General features: G+C 38.4%; 1 protein-coding gene across 6 annotated transcripts in view; it reads right to left on the reverse strand.

The window, feature by feature from the left end:
- FOXJ3 (forkhead box J3) overlaps window positions 1-22,584 on the reverse strand; it is a 176,230-nt gene that overhangs the window by 143,915 nt on the left and 9,731 nt on the right. For 4 of the 6 annotated variants that reach the window (XM_032247160.1, XM_032247161.1, XM_032247154.1 and 1 more), the window contains exon 2: window positions 6,725-6,785. In XM_032247160.1, coding sequence (XP_032103051.1) covers window positions 6,725-6,768 — 44 coding nt within the window. In that variant the 5' untranslated portion in view covers window positions 6,769-6,785. Of the gene's footprint in view, window positions 1-6,724; window positions 6,786-6,970; window positions 6,982-14,122; window positions 14,173-22,584 lie in introns of those variants that run through there. The other 2 variants (XM_032247156.1, XM_032247157.1) reach the window with 2 other exon arrangements.

Below are 22,584 nucleotides of genomic sequence, written 5' to 3' on the forward strand. Positions count from 1 at the left end.
GAAACCACCAAAGACTCAGAATACCCAAAGCTATTCTGAGCAAAAAGAACAAAACTGGAGGAATCACAGTAACCAAAACAGCATGGTGCTGGCATAAAAACAGACACCTAGACTAACGGAACAGGACGGAGAACCCAGAAACAAATCTATATATCTACGGTGAATTCATTTTTGACAAAGGTTCCAAGAACATACAATGAAAAGGACAGTCTCTTCAACAAGGTGCTGGGAAAACTGAATACCCATATGCAGAAGAATGACACTAGACTCCTATTCCTTGCCATAAAATCAAATCAAAATGGATTAAAGACTTAAATCTAATACCTAAAACTAAACTACTAAAAGAAAACATTGGGGAAACACTCCAGAATGTTGCAGTGGGCAAAGATTACTTGAGTTATACCCTACAAGCACAGGCAACCAAAGCGAAATGGACAAATGGGATCACATCAAGTTAAAAAGCTTCTGCACAGCAAAGGAAATAACAAAGTGAAGAGACAAGCCACAAAATAGCTTAAGTATCTACAAACCACCCATTTGAGAAAGGATTAATAACCAGAATATATAAGGATCTCAAATAGCTCTACATGTGACAATTTAATAATCTGATTTTAAAAATAGGGCAAAAGATCTGAATAGGCATTTATCTAAAGAAGATATACAAACGGAAAACAGGTGTATGAAAAGGTGGTCAATGTCACGATCATCAGAGAAATGCAAATCAAAGCTATAATAAGATGTCATCTCACCCCAGTTAAAATGGTTTTTATCCAAAAGATAGGCAATAACATGCTGGAGAGGATGCAGAGAAAAGGGAACACTGGATTTTGTACACTGTTAGTGGGAATGTAAATTAGTATACAACTATGGTGAATAGTTTTGAAGTTCCTCAAAAACACTAAAAATAGAGCTACCTTATGATCCAACAATCCCACTGCTGGGTATATACCCAAAAGAAGGCAAATCAGTATATCAAAGAAATACCTGCACTCCCATATTTGTTGCAATACTGTTCACAATAGCCAAGATTTGGAAAAAATCTTAAGTGTCTATCAACAGATGAATAGATAAAGTGTAGTATATACACAAGATCCTGTCATTTTCAGTATGGATGGACCTAGGTGTGATTATGTTAAGTGAAATAAGCCAGGCACAAAAAGACAAATTGCATGCCCTCACTTATTTGTAAGAGCTAAAAATGAAAACAATTAAACTCTCGGAGACAGAGTGGAAGGATGGTTACCAGAGGCTGGGAAAATAATGGGGTGTCAGGGAGACTGAGAATGGTTAATGGATACAAAACAATAGAAGGAGTGACTAAGACCTAGTGTTTGATGGCACAAAAGGGTGACTATAGTCAGTAATGATTTAATTGTACATTTTTAAATAACTAAAAGAGTATAATCGGATTGTTTGTAACAAAAAGCATAAACACTTGAGGTGATGACTATACCCCATTCACTGAAGTGACTGTGCACTGCATGCCTGTATCAAAATATTATGTACCCTATAAATATATATTTTAACCACAAAAATTAAAACTTGAAACAAAACAAAATTATAATAGTCTACTATAACAATATTTAAAAGAAGTATGTCATATGAGACACATACATACTCACTTGTCTACATAAAGCAAATAATCAAGGAAAGCTTTTGCTTTTTCAGTAAGCTGTTGTCTTACCGAATCTGTACTTGGAAAGAAAATATAGGTACATCTAAGGGTTCAAATCCATCTTATCCAAACTCAGAAAGCAAAAAGATTCTGCTAAATATTTAAGATTCTACTGTTTAACAGAAAGTATATCCAACACTCTCTGAACTTTTTTTTTTTTTTTTTTTTTTTTTTTGGAGAAGGAGTCTTACTCTGTTGCCCAGGCTGGAGTGCAGTGGAACGATCTCAGCTCACTGCAACCTCTGCCTCCCTGGTTCAAGCGATTCTCCTGCCTCAGCCTCCCAAGTAGCTGGAACTACAGGCGCATGCCACCACATCAGCTAATTTTTTTATATTTTTAGTAGAGATGGGGTTTCACCATATTGGCCAGGTTGGTCTCAAACTCCTGACCTCATGATCTGCCTGCCTCTGCCTCCCAAAGTGCTGGGATTACAGGTGTGAGCCACCGTGCCTGGCCCCACTCTCTGAACTCTTACTCTTGCTTGCTATCCAAAACTCAGGAACTGAACAGGTGTGAATGGCCTGCTATCCCTCACTATCCAGACTCTTACCACCCAAACTCGGGATATAAATAGAATAGATTCAGACTGCAAATACGTGTGAATCTTAACATAAATTTTTAATATAATTTCACAGGGTTTAAAAAACTTACTAAGATTTTTAAACAATATGCAGTACTCTACCAAATCCCACAAATATTAGCTGCAAAACATCTTAGAAAATATTTTCTTATACCCTATTTCTCAACAGTCTGTTGGAACAAGGATGGCAGCTATTAAATTACTGCACCTCAGCTCCAAAGTGCAGCACCCTTACCCATATTCTGCTTTTTGGTGCTTGCACTAGGACTCTCTGTAAACCACATTACTGCTTTGTCAGCTGGCTTTCTATAAAGCTCTCCCAAGAAGAGGCACTAAAGATGGACTGAAAGGCTGGAGGAGGAAGAAAAGATTGTATCTTCCTATCCATTCTTCAAGTTTTGTTAAGAGCATTTCCCAGCAAATGCTTCTTCAGTCCTATAGCAGCAGGTCTTTCCAATAGCAACAGCTTGCAGTGTCCAACACTTGCAGAACTAGCTTCATCATAAACCACTCAGAGACATCAGTATCAGCCAGTGAGGTCTGGGTCCCAACCTCACAGAACCCCTCTTCCAAGCTCAGATACCAGCATCAATCATGCTGCGGCTTCTCAAAGGTCTAAGTTTCATTTCTTCGGGGACTTTCCTCTAAGTTTCTAATGTTTTCTCATTCTCTTTGGTCCTTGAGCCCTATGGGCAGTAGCTGCTTCCTGCTGTGTCTATCTTCATGATACCTTAGTTCTACTTTTACCCTTTATGTTACTTAGTTAACACGTTTATATCTACTTATCAATTAAAGAATTATCTCTGTTCAAATAACTTGTATGGTTTCAGCCTCCCTAGAGAACCCTGATTGATAAAATAGTCTCATGTAGAATATGATGTTGTTACAGTGACTTTTGTTGAAATCCAATTCTAGCTATACTAGCAAGTAAAGAAGAGCAAAGTGTCAGAGCAATTTGGTTAAAATTACAGAGTATACTTAACTATCACTACAAACTCTTTGGCAAACTTTCCTTTAAGGAAAATTTAGAGGGCCTTTTTCTAATTCACATATAATATTACTGGTATAAAATATGATATGAAGATATTAAAAAAGGCAAGCTGTGTCTTTCCAAATTTTCTAAAACAAATATGCCCTACTTTTTAATCATAAAAATACACTGTCTAATTTTAACAATTCTAACAGAGTCAGATTAAACAAGGATCCAATATCATCCACAGAAAACAATACTTGTTTACCCTAAATATTTAAGGAGGGTGGGAGAGTTTTAATCCATTTACTAACTACCCTCTCCTAACCAACAAATTGTTAAAATACTTTCCTTCTATTCGCTACCTTCACTTACACAAAAATTGTCCACTCCCACTTACACCCATGCCTACAAACTTCCACCTGCCTATCCATTTTCTCATTCCCAGCCATACATCCAGTTCTTCTCCACCAACTCATTTCCTTCCTGTCTTGAGGTTAACCCCTTTCTAGATATACAAATAGTATATCCAAGGTAGTATACACAAAAGAGGTAAGGCAAACAAGCACTGTTTGTCAGTAGGTTTGAGTTACTTTAAGGGTTCTGGTTGTACTCCTATTTGGGTAGTGTAGTTTGCAGGGACCATTTCTGGCTTAAGGAAGACTCTACAGGAAAGTATACTAAAATTTATTGTGGTTACATAATCCAGTTTTTCTTCCCTTCTTTGTCTCAAAACAACACTGGCTTCCACTATGAAAAATCGATGACAGACAATGGTCTTCTACACATACATCTGAGAACAGTAATCCTCTGCTTCAGAAGTGGACCGTACAGAAAATTAGAGAAATTAAAGACATATATAAGGACACTAAATATCATGATTCAGATGCCACAGGGCTTCTCAGTTTATAAACTAAATGCTAGATATCATGACTGAATATCATGACTCAGATGCCATAGGGCTTCTCAGTTTATAAATTAAATAATAGATATATAGCTATAGCCACAAAAAGTTCTGATTCCAGAATACTGTGCACAGGAATTACAACAGTGAGTAAAATATAAAATAACTTATGTTACCTCTTCTCTTTCATCAAACAAAAGTTACACACATATAATTCCTAACCCAATGTCATATAAAGGCTTAACTTAAACATATAGTATTCACCTAAAGAGATTTAAAATGTCAGTCAATTACCCTAATATATGAATGTTTCAGCATTTCTCACAACTAAAATATCTTAAGGAAGTCTAATTGGTAGAAAGTGGACATTAAAGAAATAATAACTGTCATTTTATGAAAAGAAAAATGATTTTCTACTGAGAAACAGGATAGCCAGCCTTGACTTGTGAAAACTCAAGTACATAAAAACTACAAAGGTAACGTCATTGTTCAGTGTGAGTGTGAGTGTGAGAGAGAGAGAGAGAGAGAGAGAGAGAGAGAGAGAGAGAGAGTGTGTGTGTGTGTGTGTGTGTGTGTGTGTGTGTGTGTGTGTGTGTTTCTGGAAAACCAGGATTTCTCTCAAGCCTAAGGATTCCTTGACTTCCCAATCACGGCTCTGGCAATTTTGTATTTCTCCTCTTTCTCCTTCTGCCCTCCAAAGCTGGGCAATTACAACTCTTCATCATCTGTGGTGCTCCAACCACAATGACCTCCTCCATTGCTCCTCAAACATACAAGACAGCCTCCTGCCTTGGCCCTTCCTGCACTCCCTCTGCCTAAAGAATGCTCAACTACCACTTACCCAATACATGGCTCACTCTATCACACTTTGAGATCTTCATTCAAATGTCACCTTTTCAGTGAAGCCTTCTCTTAGGACTAGCCTGTCTTAAAATAACACATACTCCTTACTCCTATTATTTCCTATTCTCCTTCTCTATTTTTCTCCTTAACCCTTATCATATCATTAACAGATATTTATCCTATCTTGTTTATTAACTGTCCCCCCATCAAAATATAAACTGCATGATTATAGGATTTTTAAATGTTATGCTCATTGCTATGCCCCAACATTTAGAATAGTGCCTGACAACAGTAGATGCTCAATATGCTTGATGAATAAATGATATGGTTGACTGCAACATCATATCCTGTAACTAGTAGGTCCTGCCATCTATGCTTCATATTCTAATCTAAGATTTCAATCAACAGATTAGGTTTAGGTTATTTTTCACTCTGGATACCATGACAATTCCTCAGGGGCCACTGTGAGGGTAGAACATGGAAGCCTAAGCTAGGCAAAGAGTCATATATTTATCTGCTTTACTAATTTGACTTTACATATGAATTGATTGGCAAAACTGATCTGATGACTTCAAAAATCTGAAACCACTGGGTTGTACACAACAACACAGTTTCTAGTTTTTACATTTCTCATGTTTCATTTATTGTAAACGAGAGAAATCTAGATATTATGTTTTTACCATCCCTTAGGAAGAAATTAAAATTAGTGGCCAGGCAAGGTGGCTCACGCCCGTAATCTCAGCACTTTGGGAAGCCGAGGTGGGTAGATCACGAGGTCAAGAGATCGAGACCATCCTGGCAACATGGTGAACCCCATCTCTACTAAAAATACAAAAATTAGCCAGGCGTGGTAGCATGCACCCGTGGCCCCAGCTACTCAGGAGGCTGAGGCAGAAGAATTGCTTGAACCCAGGAGGCGGAGGTTACAGTGAGCTAAGATTACGCCACTGCACTCCAGCCTGGCAACAGAGCAAGACTCCATCTCAAAAAAAAAAAAAAAATTAAAATTAGTACCTTCAGACTTATTAATCAAAATTCACTATGTTCCAATTAAACTGAGTAGAAAGCAAATTAGTTTGTTGTTGTTGTTGCTCTTGTTTTTCAGATGGAGTCTCGCTCTGTCACTCAGGTTGGAGTGCAGTGGCACAATCTCAGCTCACCATAACCTCCACCTCCCAGGTTCAAGGGATTCTCCTGCCTCAGCCTCCTAAGTAGGTGGGATTTACAGGTGTGCGCCTCCACGCCTGGCTAATTTTTTTTTGTTAGTAGAGACGGGGTTTCACCATGTTGGCCAGGCTGGTCTTGAACTCCTGACCTCAGGTGATCCACTCACCTCAGCCTCCCAAAGTGCTGGGATTACAGGTGTGAGCCATAACACCTGGCCCATATTAGTTTTTTTAAAAGAACAACAAAGAAGTGTTAATTATGCTGTTTCATGTACAAATTATCACCACACTATTTAGTTCACCACACTATTTAGTTCACTCTATGGAGATTAAAAGCATATCCAAATTATCACCACACTATTTAGCTCACTAAATGGAGATTAAAAGCAGATCCAAATCCCATTACCACAAAAATCTCAGTAAGCAGAAATATCACTCCATTCTGCCAAACTGCACTACTTGACAAAACAAGCTACAATATTTTATTCTGAATCTCACCCTGAAATTCATTGTAATATGAGGTGACCAGTCTAACTTTTAAAATGTTACATGTCCCAGTAAAGAAAAAAAAAAGAGAGCACTCACCTTAAAGAAGTTACAGATGGACAAGCCTGTCCATACAAACCCATCTGGCCACGAAGAGAATCTGAAAAGTAAAGAAGAGTTAGTTATCAGATGCTGCAAGGTAAATTAAACCACATATCTCACTTCAGAGCTATAGTAAAACACTCTGAAAACAGTAAGTAGGATGCTAAAAGAATCACCCTTATCAGAACACATACATGAAAAGAAAAATGTTACTGAGTCACAAGAGGGATTATACTCAGACACATCAGGCTGCAGACAGACATATCAGGAAGCATAAGAGAAATAGATACACTGTAACTGTAACATTCAAAGAAGCTGAGACTTCATAGGATTTAGCAAATGATTATGGCTATGTTACAGAGTGTCCAAACTGTTTTTAGTAGAGTCCTAGGGATTCTAGAGAGGTGCCCAAAAGCACAGTTGAGCATGCAAGGTTCCAACTCCCACATAAGTGCCCCATCAAATCTATTCTTCCATCAAAACAGTACTACCTTTATTGGTTTTAAATACTGGACTTCACAAAGACAGTTTCTTTGCTTTAAAAAAAAAAAAAAAAAAAGTACTAGTAGCAATGGTAGTAGTAAAGACAGCACTGAAACAGAAGGAGCTTTGAATTCAAATTCTAGGTTTTAGGTTCAAATTCTAACTGTGGCACTATTTAGACCTTAAAGAAATTATATAACTTCAATGAACATCAGTTTCTTCATCTGCAATGTGGGGCTAGTACCAACTATACAACTTTATTCAGAGGAGATAAACTGCAAGCTTGTTAGAATTATGTAAATCAACAAATGTAAAAGTATCTGTCAGCACTACTAAGGAGCACATGGGAAAGTATCAATATTTTCATTAGGCAGAAAGATGGTCCACAAATGCCTAATGGTAACATAAATGAGATACGGTAAAATGGGTATAAGTGTATACATATGCATACATTCCACAAGTGGCAGAAACTGAGCAATGAAAGAGAGCATGTTCAGTCTGAAGGGATCAGGGCTATTCCTGGTTCTAGTCAATTGTTGCCAGGCAGCAGTATTATAGGTCCAGCATTTGAGAACTTCCAATTTTTCAAAAGAAACAAAAAAATCCAAAATTTTATTTGAAATCTCTTGATTTTTTTTTTTTTGTTGTTAAACTTTTTAAAAAAATACAGATGGGGTCTGGTCTATGTTGCCCAGGCTGGTGTTGAACTCCTGGGCTCAAGCAATCCTCCTGCCTCGGCCTCCCAAAGTGCTGAGTTTACAGGCATGAGCCACTGTACTTGGCCTTGATTTTCATTTCCTAAATACTACATGAGCAAAACAAAAACTGGATTTTGCTTCAAGTTTGTAATCTTTGGTTTAGAAGGTGATTGAAGCTCCTGCATCTAATGATTATCCGTGCATAACTTGTGGCAGACACAGACACTTCTGGCAGAGACAGACACTTCTGTCTCTGAGAAGTGTCCGTCTCTGCCAGAACAACAGGATGGACGGCTTGATCTCCGTACCCAGCGAAAATAACCAAAACGCTGAGTAAAATATTTTAAAATCTTTACAAATGAATCAAAAACTTGACAGAAAATGAGGTATGATCAGAGCCCAAAAACTAAGTGAAAGAGTAGAAACTAGAAAGGTATGCAGAGTACTGATATCAGCATTCCTTTACCTTTAAGGCATTATGCCAAGCACTATAAATTCTGGCTTGCAATTCCAAAACCTGGTGGGACCCAATGTACAAAATAGAACAATGTTCAGGTCTTAACCAAGAGAATCGCGGAGAACACTGCCTTTTTAATCTTGGCACTTAGGGCTGGTGAGGGGATCCAGGACTATGACAGCAGTAAGGTACAAGACGCAACAATGTTCAGGTCTTAACTGCCAGGAAAACTGCTTTTTTAACCTGAGCACTGAGTGCTGGGAGGGGATCAGGGACTGTGACAGCAGTGCAAGGGTGTCTTCCCTGATATTTCATAACCACAAGCTGATCTTCCCCTAGATTATGGTTTTGAAAGCTTCATACCAGCCAGGTGCGGTGGCTCACATCTGTAATCCCAGCACTTTGGGAGGCCGAGGCGGACAGATCACCTGAGGTCAGACCATCCTGACCAATATGATGAAACCCCGCCTCTACTAAAAATACAAAAAAATTAGCCAGGCATGGGGGCATGCACCTGTAATCCCAGCTATTCGGGAGGCTGAGACAGGATAATCGCTTCAATCCAGGAGATGGAGGTTACAACTGGTTGAGATGATGCTATTGCACTCCAGCCTAAGCAACAAGAGTCAAGAGTGAAACTCTGTCTCAGAAAAAAATTAAAAAAAAAAAAAAAAAACAGCTTCATATTTAGAATTTTGTTTAGGGTAGCCCTAGGATGGTTGTATCCCCAACCCAATCTTGACAGAAGCAAATGCATGTTATCTCTGGAGGAAATCACCTTTGATCTAAGCCTGGAAAAATTCCCACAGGTAAGATCTCAAACATAATTAAAAAATCACAAAACCCAGAAGGAAATCAGCCACTCATAGCAAAATACAGCAGAAACATCAGTTAGCACAATAAAAACACAAGGAATTCAGATATAAGAATTACTAGACATCCTTGAGCCCAGTGCAGACAGCCCCTTGTCCTTGGAAATGGGATGTGGCTGGAAAGGCAGCTGTCCCCTCGGCTGCCATGCAACACACTTTTGTGGGGAAGCTGGTGCTAAACCACTCACAGACGACCTGCTTCTGGGTCAGGGTTTTGTACACAGCAGAGCAGCTTCATTTAAAAAAAAAATTACTAGACATCTTTCTCTACTGTTTTATGTATGATCTACCTAGTCCTGTATTTTAATTGCCTATAGACAGATAGACCTCAATCTTCATGTCTAGCAGAGATCAATCTCCTGATCTCCAAACAAATATCCATCATTCCCTCCCGGAAATCCCAAATTTACCATGTTTAAAACTGAATTCATCATCTTCCCTTAATATACTTCCTACCTGGATAAAATGGCACAGCCTTTTTATCTGCGAATGGCTTTCAGGTTTCTTAGCTTAACTCTTACTCTTTGTTAGAACAGAGTGATTTTTTCCAACTCTTAGTCGCTATGAGGAATTACTTCAGTAAACACTCCTGGCCTCTTAGCTCATTCCTCTTCAAAGAGGTAAATTGGTCAATACACAGAGCTAACTTAAGAACTGAGCACCAGGGGCTCAGACTCTTTTTCTTTATTTGAGACAGACTTTTCACTCTTGCTGCCCAGGCAGGAGTGCAATGGTACCATCTCGGCTCACTGCAACCTCCGCCTGCCGAGTTCGAGCAATTCTCCTGTCTCAGCCTCTCAAGTAGCTGGGATTACAGGCATGCACCACCATGTCTGGCTAATTTTTTGTATTTAGTAGAGACAGGGTTTCACCATGTTGGTCAAGCCGATCTTGAACTTCTGACCTCAGGTGATCCACCTGCCTCAGCTGGGATACCAAAGTGCTGGGATTACAGGTCTGAGCCACTATACCCAGCCCTCAGTTTCTTTCTCTTCCCTCTTCATTCAGGATTCTATAAGGCAACGATCTGAGTGTGTCCGCTCTGCTGACCCAAACATCCTCTAGGGTGAACTGTCCCATTGATAGGCAGGGATGAGGCACTGCGGAGAGTTAGCCAACTCACTTGGCTAAAACCTAAGTCATGTTCTACAATATAGGTTTTATCAAAAACAAAGGCAACTCCTTTGAAAGTTAAACAGAGTTACCATAAAACCAGCAATTATACACATATATATCTCCAAGACAATTTGTATGTTCCTACAAAAACATGCACAGAAATGATCGTTTGCACAGAAATGATCATTTGCACACAAATGTGCAGCATTACTCATAATAGCCAAAAGTGAAAATAACCCAAATGTCTCTCAACTGATAAATGGATAAAAATATGGTTTATCTAAGTAATAGCCATATAATATACAATGGAACTTTATTGAGCCATGAAAAGGAATGAAGTACTTTTATATGCTACAACATGGATGAACCTTGAAAGCTTTATGCTAAGTGAAAAAGACACAAGAGACCACATGTTGTATGATTCCATTTATACGAAATGTCCAGAATAGGCAAATCTATAAAAATGGAAAGTAGATTGGTGGTTGCCAAGAGATGGGGGAAAAGCAGGGGGTAGAGGGGGTTTGCAGATAGGAAATGACTGCTAAGAGGTTTCTTTTTACAGTGATGAAAATGGCCTGACTGGTAGTGGTAATGGTTGCACAACCTTGTGAATGTATTAAAAACTACTGGGCTGAGTGCGGTGGCTCATGCCTATAATCTCAGCACTTTGGGAGGCTGAGGCGGGCGGATCACAAGGTCAGGAGTTTAAGACCAGCCTCACCAACATGGTGAAACCCCATCTCTACTAAAAATACAAAAATTAGCTAGGTGTGGTGGCACTGTAATTCCAGCTACTCAGGAGGCTAAGGCAGGAGAATCGCTTGAACTCGGGAGGCAGAGGTTGTGGTGAGCTGAGATCACGCCACTGCACTTCAGCCTGGGCGACAGAGAGAGACTCCGTCTTTCAAAAAAAAAAAAAAAAAAAATTACTGAATTGTACACTTCAAAATGGTGAACTTTACAGTACATGATTTTTACCTGAATAAAAAGCTAATTTTTTTTTTAAAGATATTGTCTTGCTTTTTCATCTGAAGGTTCTTATTTTCTCAGTCAGTTCAAAACTCGGGCAAGGGAAAATGATCTCGTATTCTGAACTGTCCAAACATCAACACCCTTAGTACCTCCAAAAAGTTACATGTACTACCAAATTCTAACTTATAGTTATCTAACCTGCTCTAGCTTCAGTGCGCCTTAGTTCCAGTGTTGTTCATTTTTTCTCTAGATTACTGTCCTTAAATGACACCTTGAACCATAGGCTTGTTGACTAAAAGAACAAACTGTCAATCTTCTCCTTACCTAGGCAACTGACCAACCACAGGGAAATCTCACAAAAGAAGGCTAAGGTTCATATTCAAGTCAGGAAATTTCAAGGTTTTTTTGTTTGTGACTTACAAACAAATCTCTGTGGCATCAACTATAGTTGAACAACTATATTAACTCATTTTATTATATCCATAATTTACATAGTTTTATTTGGTACCAATAGCATTAATCTCCAAATCTTTTGAAAACTAATATGTATCAACAGTAGAATGATATGTATCAACAGTAGAAACACAACCAGAATAAGAGTAGTAAAAGCCAGGCATTAGCTAATGAGTATGCTGAATACAAGCTATTTACTGGATTATATTTCATTACCAACAGAAAACCACAGAACTCCTTTTAACATAAGCAGTATTCAAGTGTACATTAAGCCGAGTTACAAACTACCCACATTTAGGAAGCAGCCATTACAACACACTAACAGTTGTATAATAATGTATTGTTTGAAGGCAGGGGGTGAAATAGAATTAAGTACTTTGAAAAAGCTCTGAGTAAGTTCTTTTTGATTTAAGAGACAGGGTCTTGCTCTGTTGCCCAGGCTGGAGTAGAGTTGCCAGATGACAGCTCATTGCAGCCTCAAACTTCTGGGCTCAAGCAATCCTCTTGCCTCAGCCTCCCAAGTACCTGAGACCATAGATACACACCACCACATTTGGCTAATTTTTTAAAATATTTTGTAGAAACAAGGTCTTGCTGTGTTGTCCAGGTTGATGTCAAACTCCTGGCCTCAAACAACCCTCCCATCTAGCCTCCCGAAGCACTGGGATTACAGGCATGAGTCACCACACCCAAACTGAAATAATTCTTATGAGCTCTCTCTCCTCTCCCACCTACACAGAGATATTACGCTTTATAATTTACAAAAAAAACTTACTACCATTCATGATCTTGCATCTGAAGACTCAGAATGGAATCCTAACTGACAGTTACTGTGTGACCTTGGATATATTAACTTCCCTAAGCCTTAATTTCCTCCTTCAGAAGAAAGGAAAAATGCAGTAAGTGTCTCAGTTACTATGACAGTAGTTTGAAAGTATTAGCATAACACCAAAGGTAAGAATTAAAAATTTGTTAAAAGTAACTATTACACTCAGGAATGGAAAACCAAACATCATATGTTCTCATTCATAAGTAGGAGCTAATCTATGATGATGCAAAGGTATAAGAATGATACAGTGAACTTTGGGGACTCAGGGAAAAGGGTGGGAAGGAGGTGAAAGAAAAGGCTACACATTAGGGACAGTGTACACTGCTCGGATGATGGGTGCACCTGAATCTCAGAAATCACCACAAAAGAACTTATTCACATAACTAAGCATCACCTGTTCCCCAAAAACCTACTGAAATTTTAAGTTTTTTTTTAAAAAAACTACTACAGCTCTAGAGGTCAAGAAGCTATTCTTTCCCTTTTTTACTTCTGAATTCAGCCCTATCTTTCCAAAAGATATGAAAGTATAAAATCCACTAACATCCATGAAGAAACAACCCCTTGATTCAAGAAACTTGACTGAACATTGTAGATTATTATACCATTAGTCACAGGTAATCATTAAAGCAGTGGAGGAAACAACCTATATCCTAATCAACCCAAATAGAAGAAACGTGCCAGAGGGAAGAGTAAAGGGAAAAGAATCCTAATGAGTGAGTGGCAATCAGCTCTTCATCTCAGCTCCTCTATCTAAACCTGAAGGCAGCGGTGCAGCTTGAGCTAAGAAGTCAACTGCTTTCAGACAGCAATTAAAATCATGAGGATCTTCAATTCACCATGGAGTATCAGAAGAGAGGCCACATAGACAGTTAAGAGAAACCATTTAAAAAAAATACTTGAGGAAGTTGGACTGAAGATAGCAGCAAGTGATTCAAGAGGGAGAAAGGCAACAGTGTTCCGTGTAGATCAAGACGGATAAAAACTGAAAAGAGAATACTGGCTTTTAACAGAAGATAATTAATACTACAGTGGATAAGTTCTGTGGAATAGTGAAGGCAAAAATTAGCATGGATAGGGGTTAAGAATCAGGAGTGAAAGAAAAATAAATGTTTAGCTAAAAACTGTATTAAATAAAATTAAGTAGAAAATGTAATAAGGTCAGGCAGTAAGAACAAGAAGATACGGACTAAGAATTCAGGAAAGGTAAAGAACACGTTAGAGCTTTCATCACATTACCTCTATTATCCTATTCTATTCTTCATAAATAGGAATAGAAAACAGAAAAGCTCTTGTCATCATCTGATATGATTTTTATTTCTCCCCATCAGAGTGTGAGCTCCATGTTTCATTCTCTGTTATATTCCCAAAACCTAGTATAAAGCCAGCACCTGACACTTCTTAACTCAAGCGGCACCAATGCCTTCAGTGAATTTATTCAGTCAATTAATAAACCAGATTCTTCAAAAGTTGGAGGGAAATAAAGAAACTTAAAATGAGATCTGACTGAAAACTCACCAGGTCTTTACATAATACAGTCTTTTGTATCCATCACTTTTCTCTACCTCCAAGCAATTTAGGACCAACCTGCAGTTAGAAGACCAAGAATATAAGAACTCTTACAACTCAATAACCAAAAGACTAATAATCCAATTTAATAATGGGTGAGAATCTGAACAGATATTTCTACAAAGAAGATACATGAATGTCCAATAAATACATGAAAAGATGTTCAGCATCATTAGTCATTAGGGAAATGCATTTTTTTCTTTTTTTTTTCTTTTTTTTTTCTTTTTTTTTTTGAGACAGTGTTTCATTCTTGTCACCCAGGCTGGAGTGGCACAATCTCGGCCCACCACAACCTCCACCTCCTGGGTTCAAGCGATTCTTCTGCCTCAGCCTCCCAAGTAGCTGGGATTACAGGGATGTGCCACCACACCTAGCTAATTTTCTTGTATTCTAAGTAGAAATCGGGTTTTACCATGTTAGTCAGGCTAGTCTCAAACTCCCAACCTCAGGAGATCCGCCTGCCTCAGCCTCCCAAAGTGCTGGAATTACAGGCACAAACCACTGCACCCAGCCAAGAAATACAAATTAAAACGAGACACCACTTCATACTCACTAGGATGGCTATAATCGAAAAGACAGAAAATAAGTGTTGCAAACATGTGGAGAAATTCTTTCATGCATTGCTAGTACAAGCGTAAAACAGTGTTGCCACTTTGGGAAAGTCTGGCAGTTCATCAAAAAGTTAAACATAAGAGTTACCGTATGACCCAGAAATTCTATACCCAAGAAATGAAAACATATATCCACAGAAAAACCTGTACAAGAATGTTCATAGCAGTATTAAATCATAATAGTGGTCGGGTGCGGTGGCTCACACCTGTAATCCTATCATTTTGGGATGCCAAGGCAGGCGGATCACAAGGTCAAGATATTGAGACTATCCTGGCCAACACAGTGAAACCTCATCTCTACTAAAATACAAAAATTAGCTGTCCGTGGTAGCACGCACCTGTAGTCCCAGCTACTCAGGAGGCTGAGGCAGGAGAACTGCTTGAACCCAGGAGGTGGAGGGTGCAGTGAGCCGAGATCACGCCACTGTACTCCAGCCTGGCACTGGGCGACGGAGCAACACTCTGTTTAAAAAAAAAAAAAAAAAAAATCGTAATAGCAAAAAGGTGAAAATAGACTGAGTGTAGTAGCTCACACCTGTAATCCCAGCACTGTGGGAGGCCAAGGCAGGCAGATTGCTTGAGCCCAGGAATTCAAGACCAGTCTGGGCAACATGGCAAGATCCTGTCTCTACAAAAAATATAAAAATTAGCTAGGCATGGTGGCTCATGCCTGTAGTTCCAGCTACTTAGGAGGCTGAGGTGGAAGATCAATTGAGCCCAAGAGGAGGCTGCAGTGAACTTTGATCATGTCATTGCTTTCCAGTTCAGCGACAGAGCAACACCATTTAAAAATAAAAATTAAAAAAAAGTGGAAATAATCCAAATGCCCATCAACTTATGAATGGATGTGTTATATCCACATAACGGAATAATGTTTGACAGTAAAAAGGAATGATAAATGTTACAACATGTATGACCCTTACAACATTATGATAAGTGAAAGAAATCAGTCACAAAAGATTATATATTGTATGATTCCATTTATATCAAACGTCCAAAATAGACAAATTCATGTTAGTAATTAAATAGTGGTATCTTAGGGTTAGCAGTAAGAGAAATAGTAAATGGAGAATACAGATTGACTGCTATTGGGTACGGGGTTTCCTTTCAAGAGAGGAGGAAAACGTTCTAAAATTAGACTGCAGCAATAGCTGCACAACTCTGTGAATATACTAAAAAACACTGAATTTAACACTTTAGGTGAACTGTATGGTATGTGAATTATATCTCAACAATGCTGTTAAGGAAAAAAAATAACAAGTTCAGAACCATCACAAATGTTTTTATTCTGTCACATTCCTGTTTCTTCTCTCACTAGTGCTACAGAGTCCATCCCCAACCCCAAAGCTGAAACTTTCCAGGAAAGGGAGAGTAAAAGTAACCATTTCACCAGAAAACAACTCTAGAAAAAAACAATTATTTGCACATCTATTACCCCTTGAAACATTCAATCGTTTTCTGGTGGCCTCCACTATTTTCAAACCATAGTGTTTATTCATTAAACATGTTTAATGAAAATACATGTATGGCCAATAAAAAAGTTTCATACACCTGAAAAAATTTATCAAGGAAACTACTACTACCATCTACAAATCGACTGCTTAGGCTAACGCCTCTCCACCTAAAACAAGACCAGGGCCAGGAAGAGACTAACAGAAGATGAAAAAAATCAGCTTCAGCTTTTAAAGGCTGCTTTAACAGTAGGAAGTATACGCCTGAACTAACTGCCTCTTTTCCTCCATATTTTAGGACTAGTGTCAATAAAACAGGTGGTGAGTGTGGGGGAGGGGGAACTTCCCATCCAAACATCATACAGAGCTATAACTTCTTCCAAACCCCAAACCTTACTTCCTGAAATTTATGTAAACAGATCACAGACCACTCTCTTCAAACTAAATCATAACCCAAGCAAATAGCACAAGATTCTATTTCTGGGTCTGTCATTAACTCACTAGATATTCCTAAGACTTCAGTCTCTCTACTTTGCTCAAAAACTTAACTACCTAATATCCCGTCCCAAAATCATCATGTGGTCTAATAAGGAACTCTTTCCCAATTTACAGATTTATTTTAACAGAAAACCTGATAAAGGTATATGAAATTAGATCCCATTATATGTTTAAATCACCTATATTGAATATACATAAAATACGAAAAATCCAAAAGATTATCTACTGCAAAAATGTTGAACTCCTACATTTTAAGCAACCTTAAAGGTATTCACTAAACAAAGATAGAATAAGCTTTTGGAGGGCTAAAGGCTGTGAGGCTTTAAATTTGAGCTCAGTTATATTTAAAAAAAACAAGATGCCACTTCTCTGGATCCTCTATCTTTATCTTGGGCATTTGATTCATGTGCTTTGCCTGGTGTAATTCAAAGCAATAGATCCTACCCATATTGCTGAAGAGTCCACTGAACCTAACAGAACTTACTGGCTGTCAGAGGAATAAAATGCTGTACTGTAAATGAAAAGATAGGAAGTTATAAAGTCTCCAGTGTCAGAGATGTTTAACAAAATAAAAATTACCTGCCCCATTCTCAAATTCAGTAAAACAAACCACTGCTAACTTTATAAGAATCATTTCTATTCCATTCCTGGAAATCCTGACTTAGGAGTCTACGGTGAAAGTTGGGGTATCTATTAACTAAAAGTTACCTCAGATGATTCCGGTGTAGTTTGATTCTGAAACTACTGGTTTAGGACAAGGGTAGCAGAAACATTTCTTATCATTTGTCAATAATGCTCAACAGGTAGTGACTGCCTGAAGTGCTACAGTGAGAAAATCATGTTTAAACACAACCAGAAATTAGTAGTCTGCCAAAGACATGCTGATGGGGAACTGGTAACATGCAAATCTGTCATCTCTGATTCAGTTAGACCACTGAATGGACTGTTTTTAAGGAGACTTTTGAGGTAAGAAGAGATTCAGGTGTGGATTATTTGCTTTTAACTGGCAGAAGCTCCAGCTGACTCAAGGAAGGTAGGAAACAGAAGAACAGGCCTGGTATATGTACCAGGACCCTCCAAAAGTACTTATTAAGCACCTAGTATTACACAGAAAAATAAGACAGTATGGTTTCTGCTCTTAGGATATTTATAATCCTGTTGGAGAAATGAAAATTCTACATAACAAAAAAGTGGGTTCTTTAAATAAAATAAATAAAAGAATTTTTGTGCCACTTTGAATAATGTTGGGAGCCAGTGGAAGAATTGAGTGACAGGCCAAAAACTGTCAAGTATGAACTGACTCAAGAGGGAACCAACTGTGAGTTCCTGATCAGTACATGATAAGGAGATGTATGAAGAAGATTCCATTGGCATCATTTTCCAGAGAAAAAAATGGGAGATTATTATCATCAAGGCATAAGGCACTGGAGGACAAATAGCCCATTTCATGTTGTTTCTATAAGCATCTGTCTCTACCACTGGAATGCTGGCTCCTAGTGGAACATGTACACGTCGAATCAACTTTTTATCTCCCATAATGCCTACCACATGTTCTACACATAATAAATAATCCAAAATGATTGCTGAATTGTTGTAAAGGAAGAAAAAAATCTAGCAGATATTTCAAAAGGAACAGAGTTTGATATAGATAGAGATGTGAAGTGCCAAAAAAGTCCAATTATGCAAAAAGGGGGAGAGTGGGAGGTGGCTATGGTTCAGGTAAAGGAGATTTAAGAAATAAAACAACTAAATGCAATGTATATACCTCATCTTGATCTTGAGTCAATTAAAAACCAACTGTAAAGAGATATTTTTAAGCAATCAGGACATTTTATTATGAACTGGGTATTAGATGACACCTAAAAATATTGTCTATTTTGTTACATACAATGATGGCAGGGGTTATATAAGAAAATACCAGGTGGGCGCAGTGGCTCATTCCTGTAATCCCAGCACTTTGGGAGGCCAAGGCAGGCAGATCACCTGAGTTCAGGAGTTCAAGACCAGCCTGACCAACATGGAGAAACTCCATCTCTACTAAAAATACAAAATCAGCTGGGTGTGGTGGTGCATGCCTGTTATCCCAGCTACTCAGGAGACCAAGGCAGGAAAATCACTTTGAACCCAAGAGGCAGGGGCTGCAGTGAGCCGAGATCGTGCCATTGGACTCCCGTCTGGGCAACAAGAGCAAAACTCTGCCTCAAAAAAAAAAAAAAAACCTACATTTTTTTCTTTTCTTTTTTTGAGATGAAGTCTCACACTGTCACCAGGCTGGAGTGCAGTGGCACAATCTCGCACTGCAACCTCTGCCTCCTGGGTTCAAGCGATTCTCCTGTCTCAGCCTCCAAGTAGCTGGGATTACAGGCACCCGCCACCACGCCCAGCTAATTCTTTGTTTTTAGTAGAGATGGGGTTTCACCATGTTGGCAACCTGTTCTCAAAACTCCCGACCTTGTGATTCCCCCGCCTCAGCCTTCCTAAGTGCTGAGATTACAGACATGAGCCACCACGCCTAGCCAAAAATATCTACATTTTCTTAGAGATGCATGCTAACATAGGAATGAAAAGACAGTGTCTATGATTTTCTTTGAAATACTTAAGCAAAAAAGAAAAAAACATTTGACGCCTATGTAGCACCTATCTTGATTTGCTGAATCTCAATGATGGGGAAAGGAGGGTTTTTTTATATTTTATATACTTCTGAATATACTCAAAAGGGCAGTTGGACTAAAGTTGTTTGGTGTTAGTTGCTCAACAATACCAATGGACAATTAATTCTTTTTATTTTCTTTCTCAGATTTCAGGAAGCTAAGAATGACCCGTACTTCTGAGAAAACAGCCTAGACTCAATCAGAAGAAAATGGGCATTCATTAGTTAGCTCTACTAATAAGAAATCTCTCTGAATCTACTCAAAGAACTTCTTGTAAATTAATATGAGAACTGAATATGAGCCAAGAGAGTGACACAGCTGCTAAAAAAGAAACAAAATACAATCTTAGGCTTCATTAGAAGAATAGTATCCAGAAAAGGAGGGTAACAGTACCATGTACTCCTCGCTGGTTAGTTCATGACTGGAGAATTGTGTTCTGGCTTTTTTTGGTTTTGTTTTAATATAAAATCAAAAAAAACATCACCTATGGATGGAAATGTGTTCTGTTTTGAGCACCACATTTTAAGAACACTTACAGGACAGAATGATTGGAAGGAGGGATATCAAACTAGTAAGGAATTAGAAACCAAAAGTGCATAATGACTGAAGAAACTGGGTGTGTTTAGTTTAGAGAAGAAAACTCTTTCTAGCCTTCCACTTCACCTCTACCATACAGACCAATGTAGTGTTTTCCACAGGATTTCAAGAGTTGTTAATGCATATTCCGTAATTAAAGAAGACTGAGGTAAATACTCTTTTTCTCTAAATGACTTAACAAAGTGTTCAATATCCTAAACAGCTTTGTTAATGTCCAAGAAAAAGGATGATCAGTATTTCTCAAATATGACCATTCATTCATTCATTCAACAAATATCTACTAAGCACTAATTATTAGTTAACCACTTCTCCAGGTGCTAGGAACACAAAATGAACAGTTTTAACATCCTGGTGGATAGTTTGGGGGAACAACCAGGCTAAGTCTCTATTCCTCTAACTTGCACTGTGCTTCCTCAATTCCAAGTCTTTGACTATGCTCTCAGCCTAGAATGCACCATGTCTAATCTTAATCCAAACACTATCTCATCCACGAAGCTTTTTTCATCATCGTAAGCAAAAATATTCCCTCTTCTTAGTAAACCCATAGCTCTCAGTATTTGTACCCATTTCTTGCTAACAGACTAAGTCTCTTAATTACCTTTGGGTCTCTCACAATATCCAGGACAGCGTCTTGCATGCACAGGTACTCAGGAAATATAAGCTGAATAAATAATCACCTTCAAATAATTGGATTATCTTATAAAAGAAGGCAGACTAGGTAGGTCTCTACTGTTCCACAGGAAAGAAATAAGCAAAAGTGATGAAGTTAGATGCAAATTCTACTTCAATTACAGCTAACAACAAACAGGTTACCTTATCAGTGCCCAAAGGTGTTCTCAAAGTAGCCAAATGACTATATGCCAAGTGTTTTAGGGATATAGTTCACTGACATGAATGATTAACTCTTAAAATCTAGGAAGTACTGTGTATCTTACTGTATTAGACAAAAGGTAACTTTTGAAACATGCTATCTGTAGTAATAAAAACTTCTTAAAATTAAGCTTAAACATGAAACGTCCTTTCATTTATTAGTACAGTGATACATCACTTAGCTACAGGGATACTTTCTAACAAACGTGTTGTTAGGCAATTTCATCACTGCACAAACATCACAAATGTACTTCCAGAAACCTAGATGGTAGAGCCTACTACACACCTAGGCTATATGCTACAGGCTATATTGCTCCTAGGCCATAAGCTTGAATGGCATGTTACTGCACTGAATATGGTAGGCAACTGGAACACAAAAGTATTTGTGTATCTAAACACAGAAAAGGTATAGTAAAAATACTGTATTGGTCAGGCACTGTGGCTCACGCCTGTAATCCCAGCACTTTGGGAGACCGAGGCAGGTGGATCACCTAAGGTGAGGAGATCGAAATCAGCCTGACCAACATGGAGAAACTCCATCTCTACTAAAAATACAATATTAGCTCGGTGTGGTGGCACATGCCTGTAATCCCAGCTATTCAGGAGGCTGAGGCAGGAAAATCGCTTGAACCCAGGAGGCGGAAGCTGCAGTGAGCTGAGATCATGCCATTGCACTCCAGTCTGAGCAATGAGAGCAAAAACCCGTCTCAAAAAAAAAAAAAAAAAAACTACACAAAAGATGGTACACTTGTATAGGGCACTTACAATGAATGAAGCTTGCAGGACTGGAAGTTGCTCAGTGAGTGAGTGGTGAGTGACTGTGAAGGCCTGGGACATTACTGCACGCTACTGTAGACTTTATAAACACTGTACACATAGACTACATTAAATTTATTTTTTTTAATTACACTACAAGATTGATGGCTTTGAGGTCACTAGGCAACAGAAAATTTTCAGCTCTATTATAACCTTATGGGACCACTATTGTATATATATGTGCCCCACAGCTGACCAAAACGTCATTATGTGGCACATGACTGTATGATGACTATATAATAATACCTACTATGTGTCACACACAGTGTTAAGTATAGAGGATAAGAGACACAAAGACACTATCCCCATCCTGGAAGAGCCAATACAATGCTGTTTGATTATGTTCCCAAAGCAAACCTGATATAAATCTGAATGCCTAGGTATCTACCTCAATAACAAATGCTCCTTAGATGAGGAAATTCCTTAGATTTTCAATATTTTGCAATCAGAGAAATAACTATGAAGTCATCAGCTTCTCTTAAAGCCATCTATTCACACTCCTAAACATATTCAGGTGTTTGAACAAGCTACTCATTCTGCCTTTCTAGTTTAAAAGTAGAAGACAAAAGAAATCACAGGATACTTCCAGATGCCAAGGACATCTTGAATTTTTCTCCCAAACTGAAAGCTGTAGTCTTTGCTGGCATGGACCCTGCCTTACTTGTGTCCCCAGTATTTAGCACTGTGCCCAGGACACAGCAAAACAGTGAACAAATGAGGGAATCAGTGAGAGAAATGAATGACTCCAATGTACCTGGATGAAAAAGAATACCTTAAAGCACTAACAATTTGGTTTTTTATTAGAAACCTGCCAAGGAATGGAAGCATGTAAGTAGATCCTTAAGTTAGTTTTCAGGATTTAAAGTGCAATTTCTAGGTAATTTATTGATAAATAATTACCATAAGTAAACTTAACG

Source organism: Sapajus apella, unplaced genomic scaffold (assembly GCF_009761245.1).
Source record: "Sapajus apella isolate SASKATOON/1434 unplaced genomic scaffold, GSC_monkey_1.0 scaffold62, whole genome shotgun sequence".
Classification (NCBI taxonomy): Eukaryota; Metazoa; Chordata; class Mammalia; order Primates; family Cebidae; genus Sapajus; species Sapajus apella.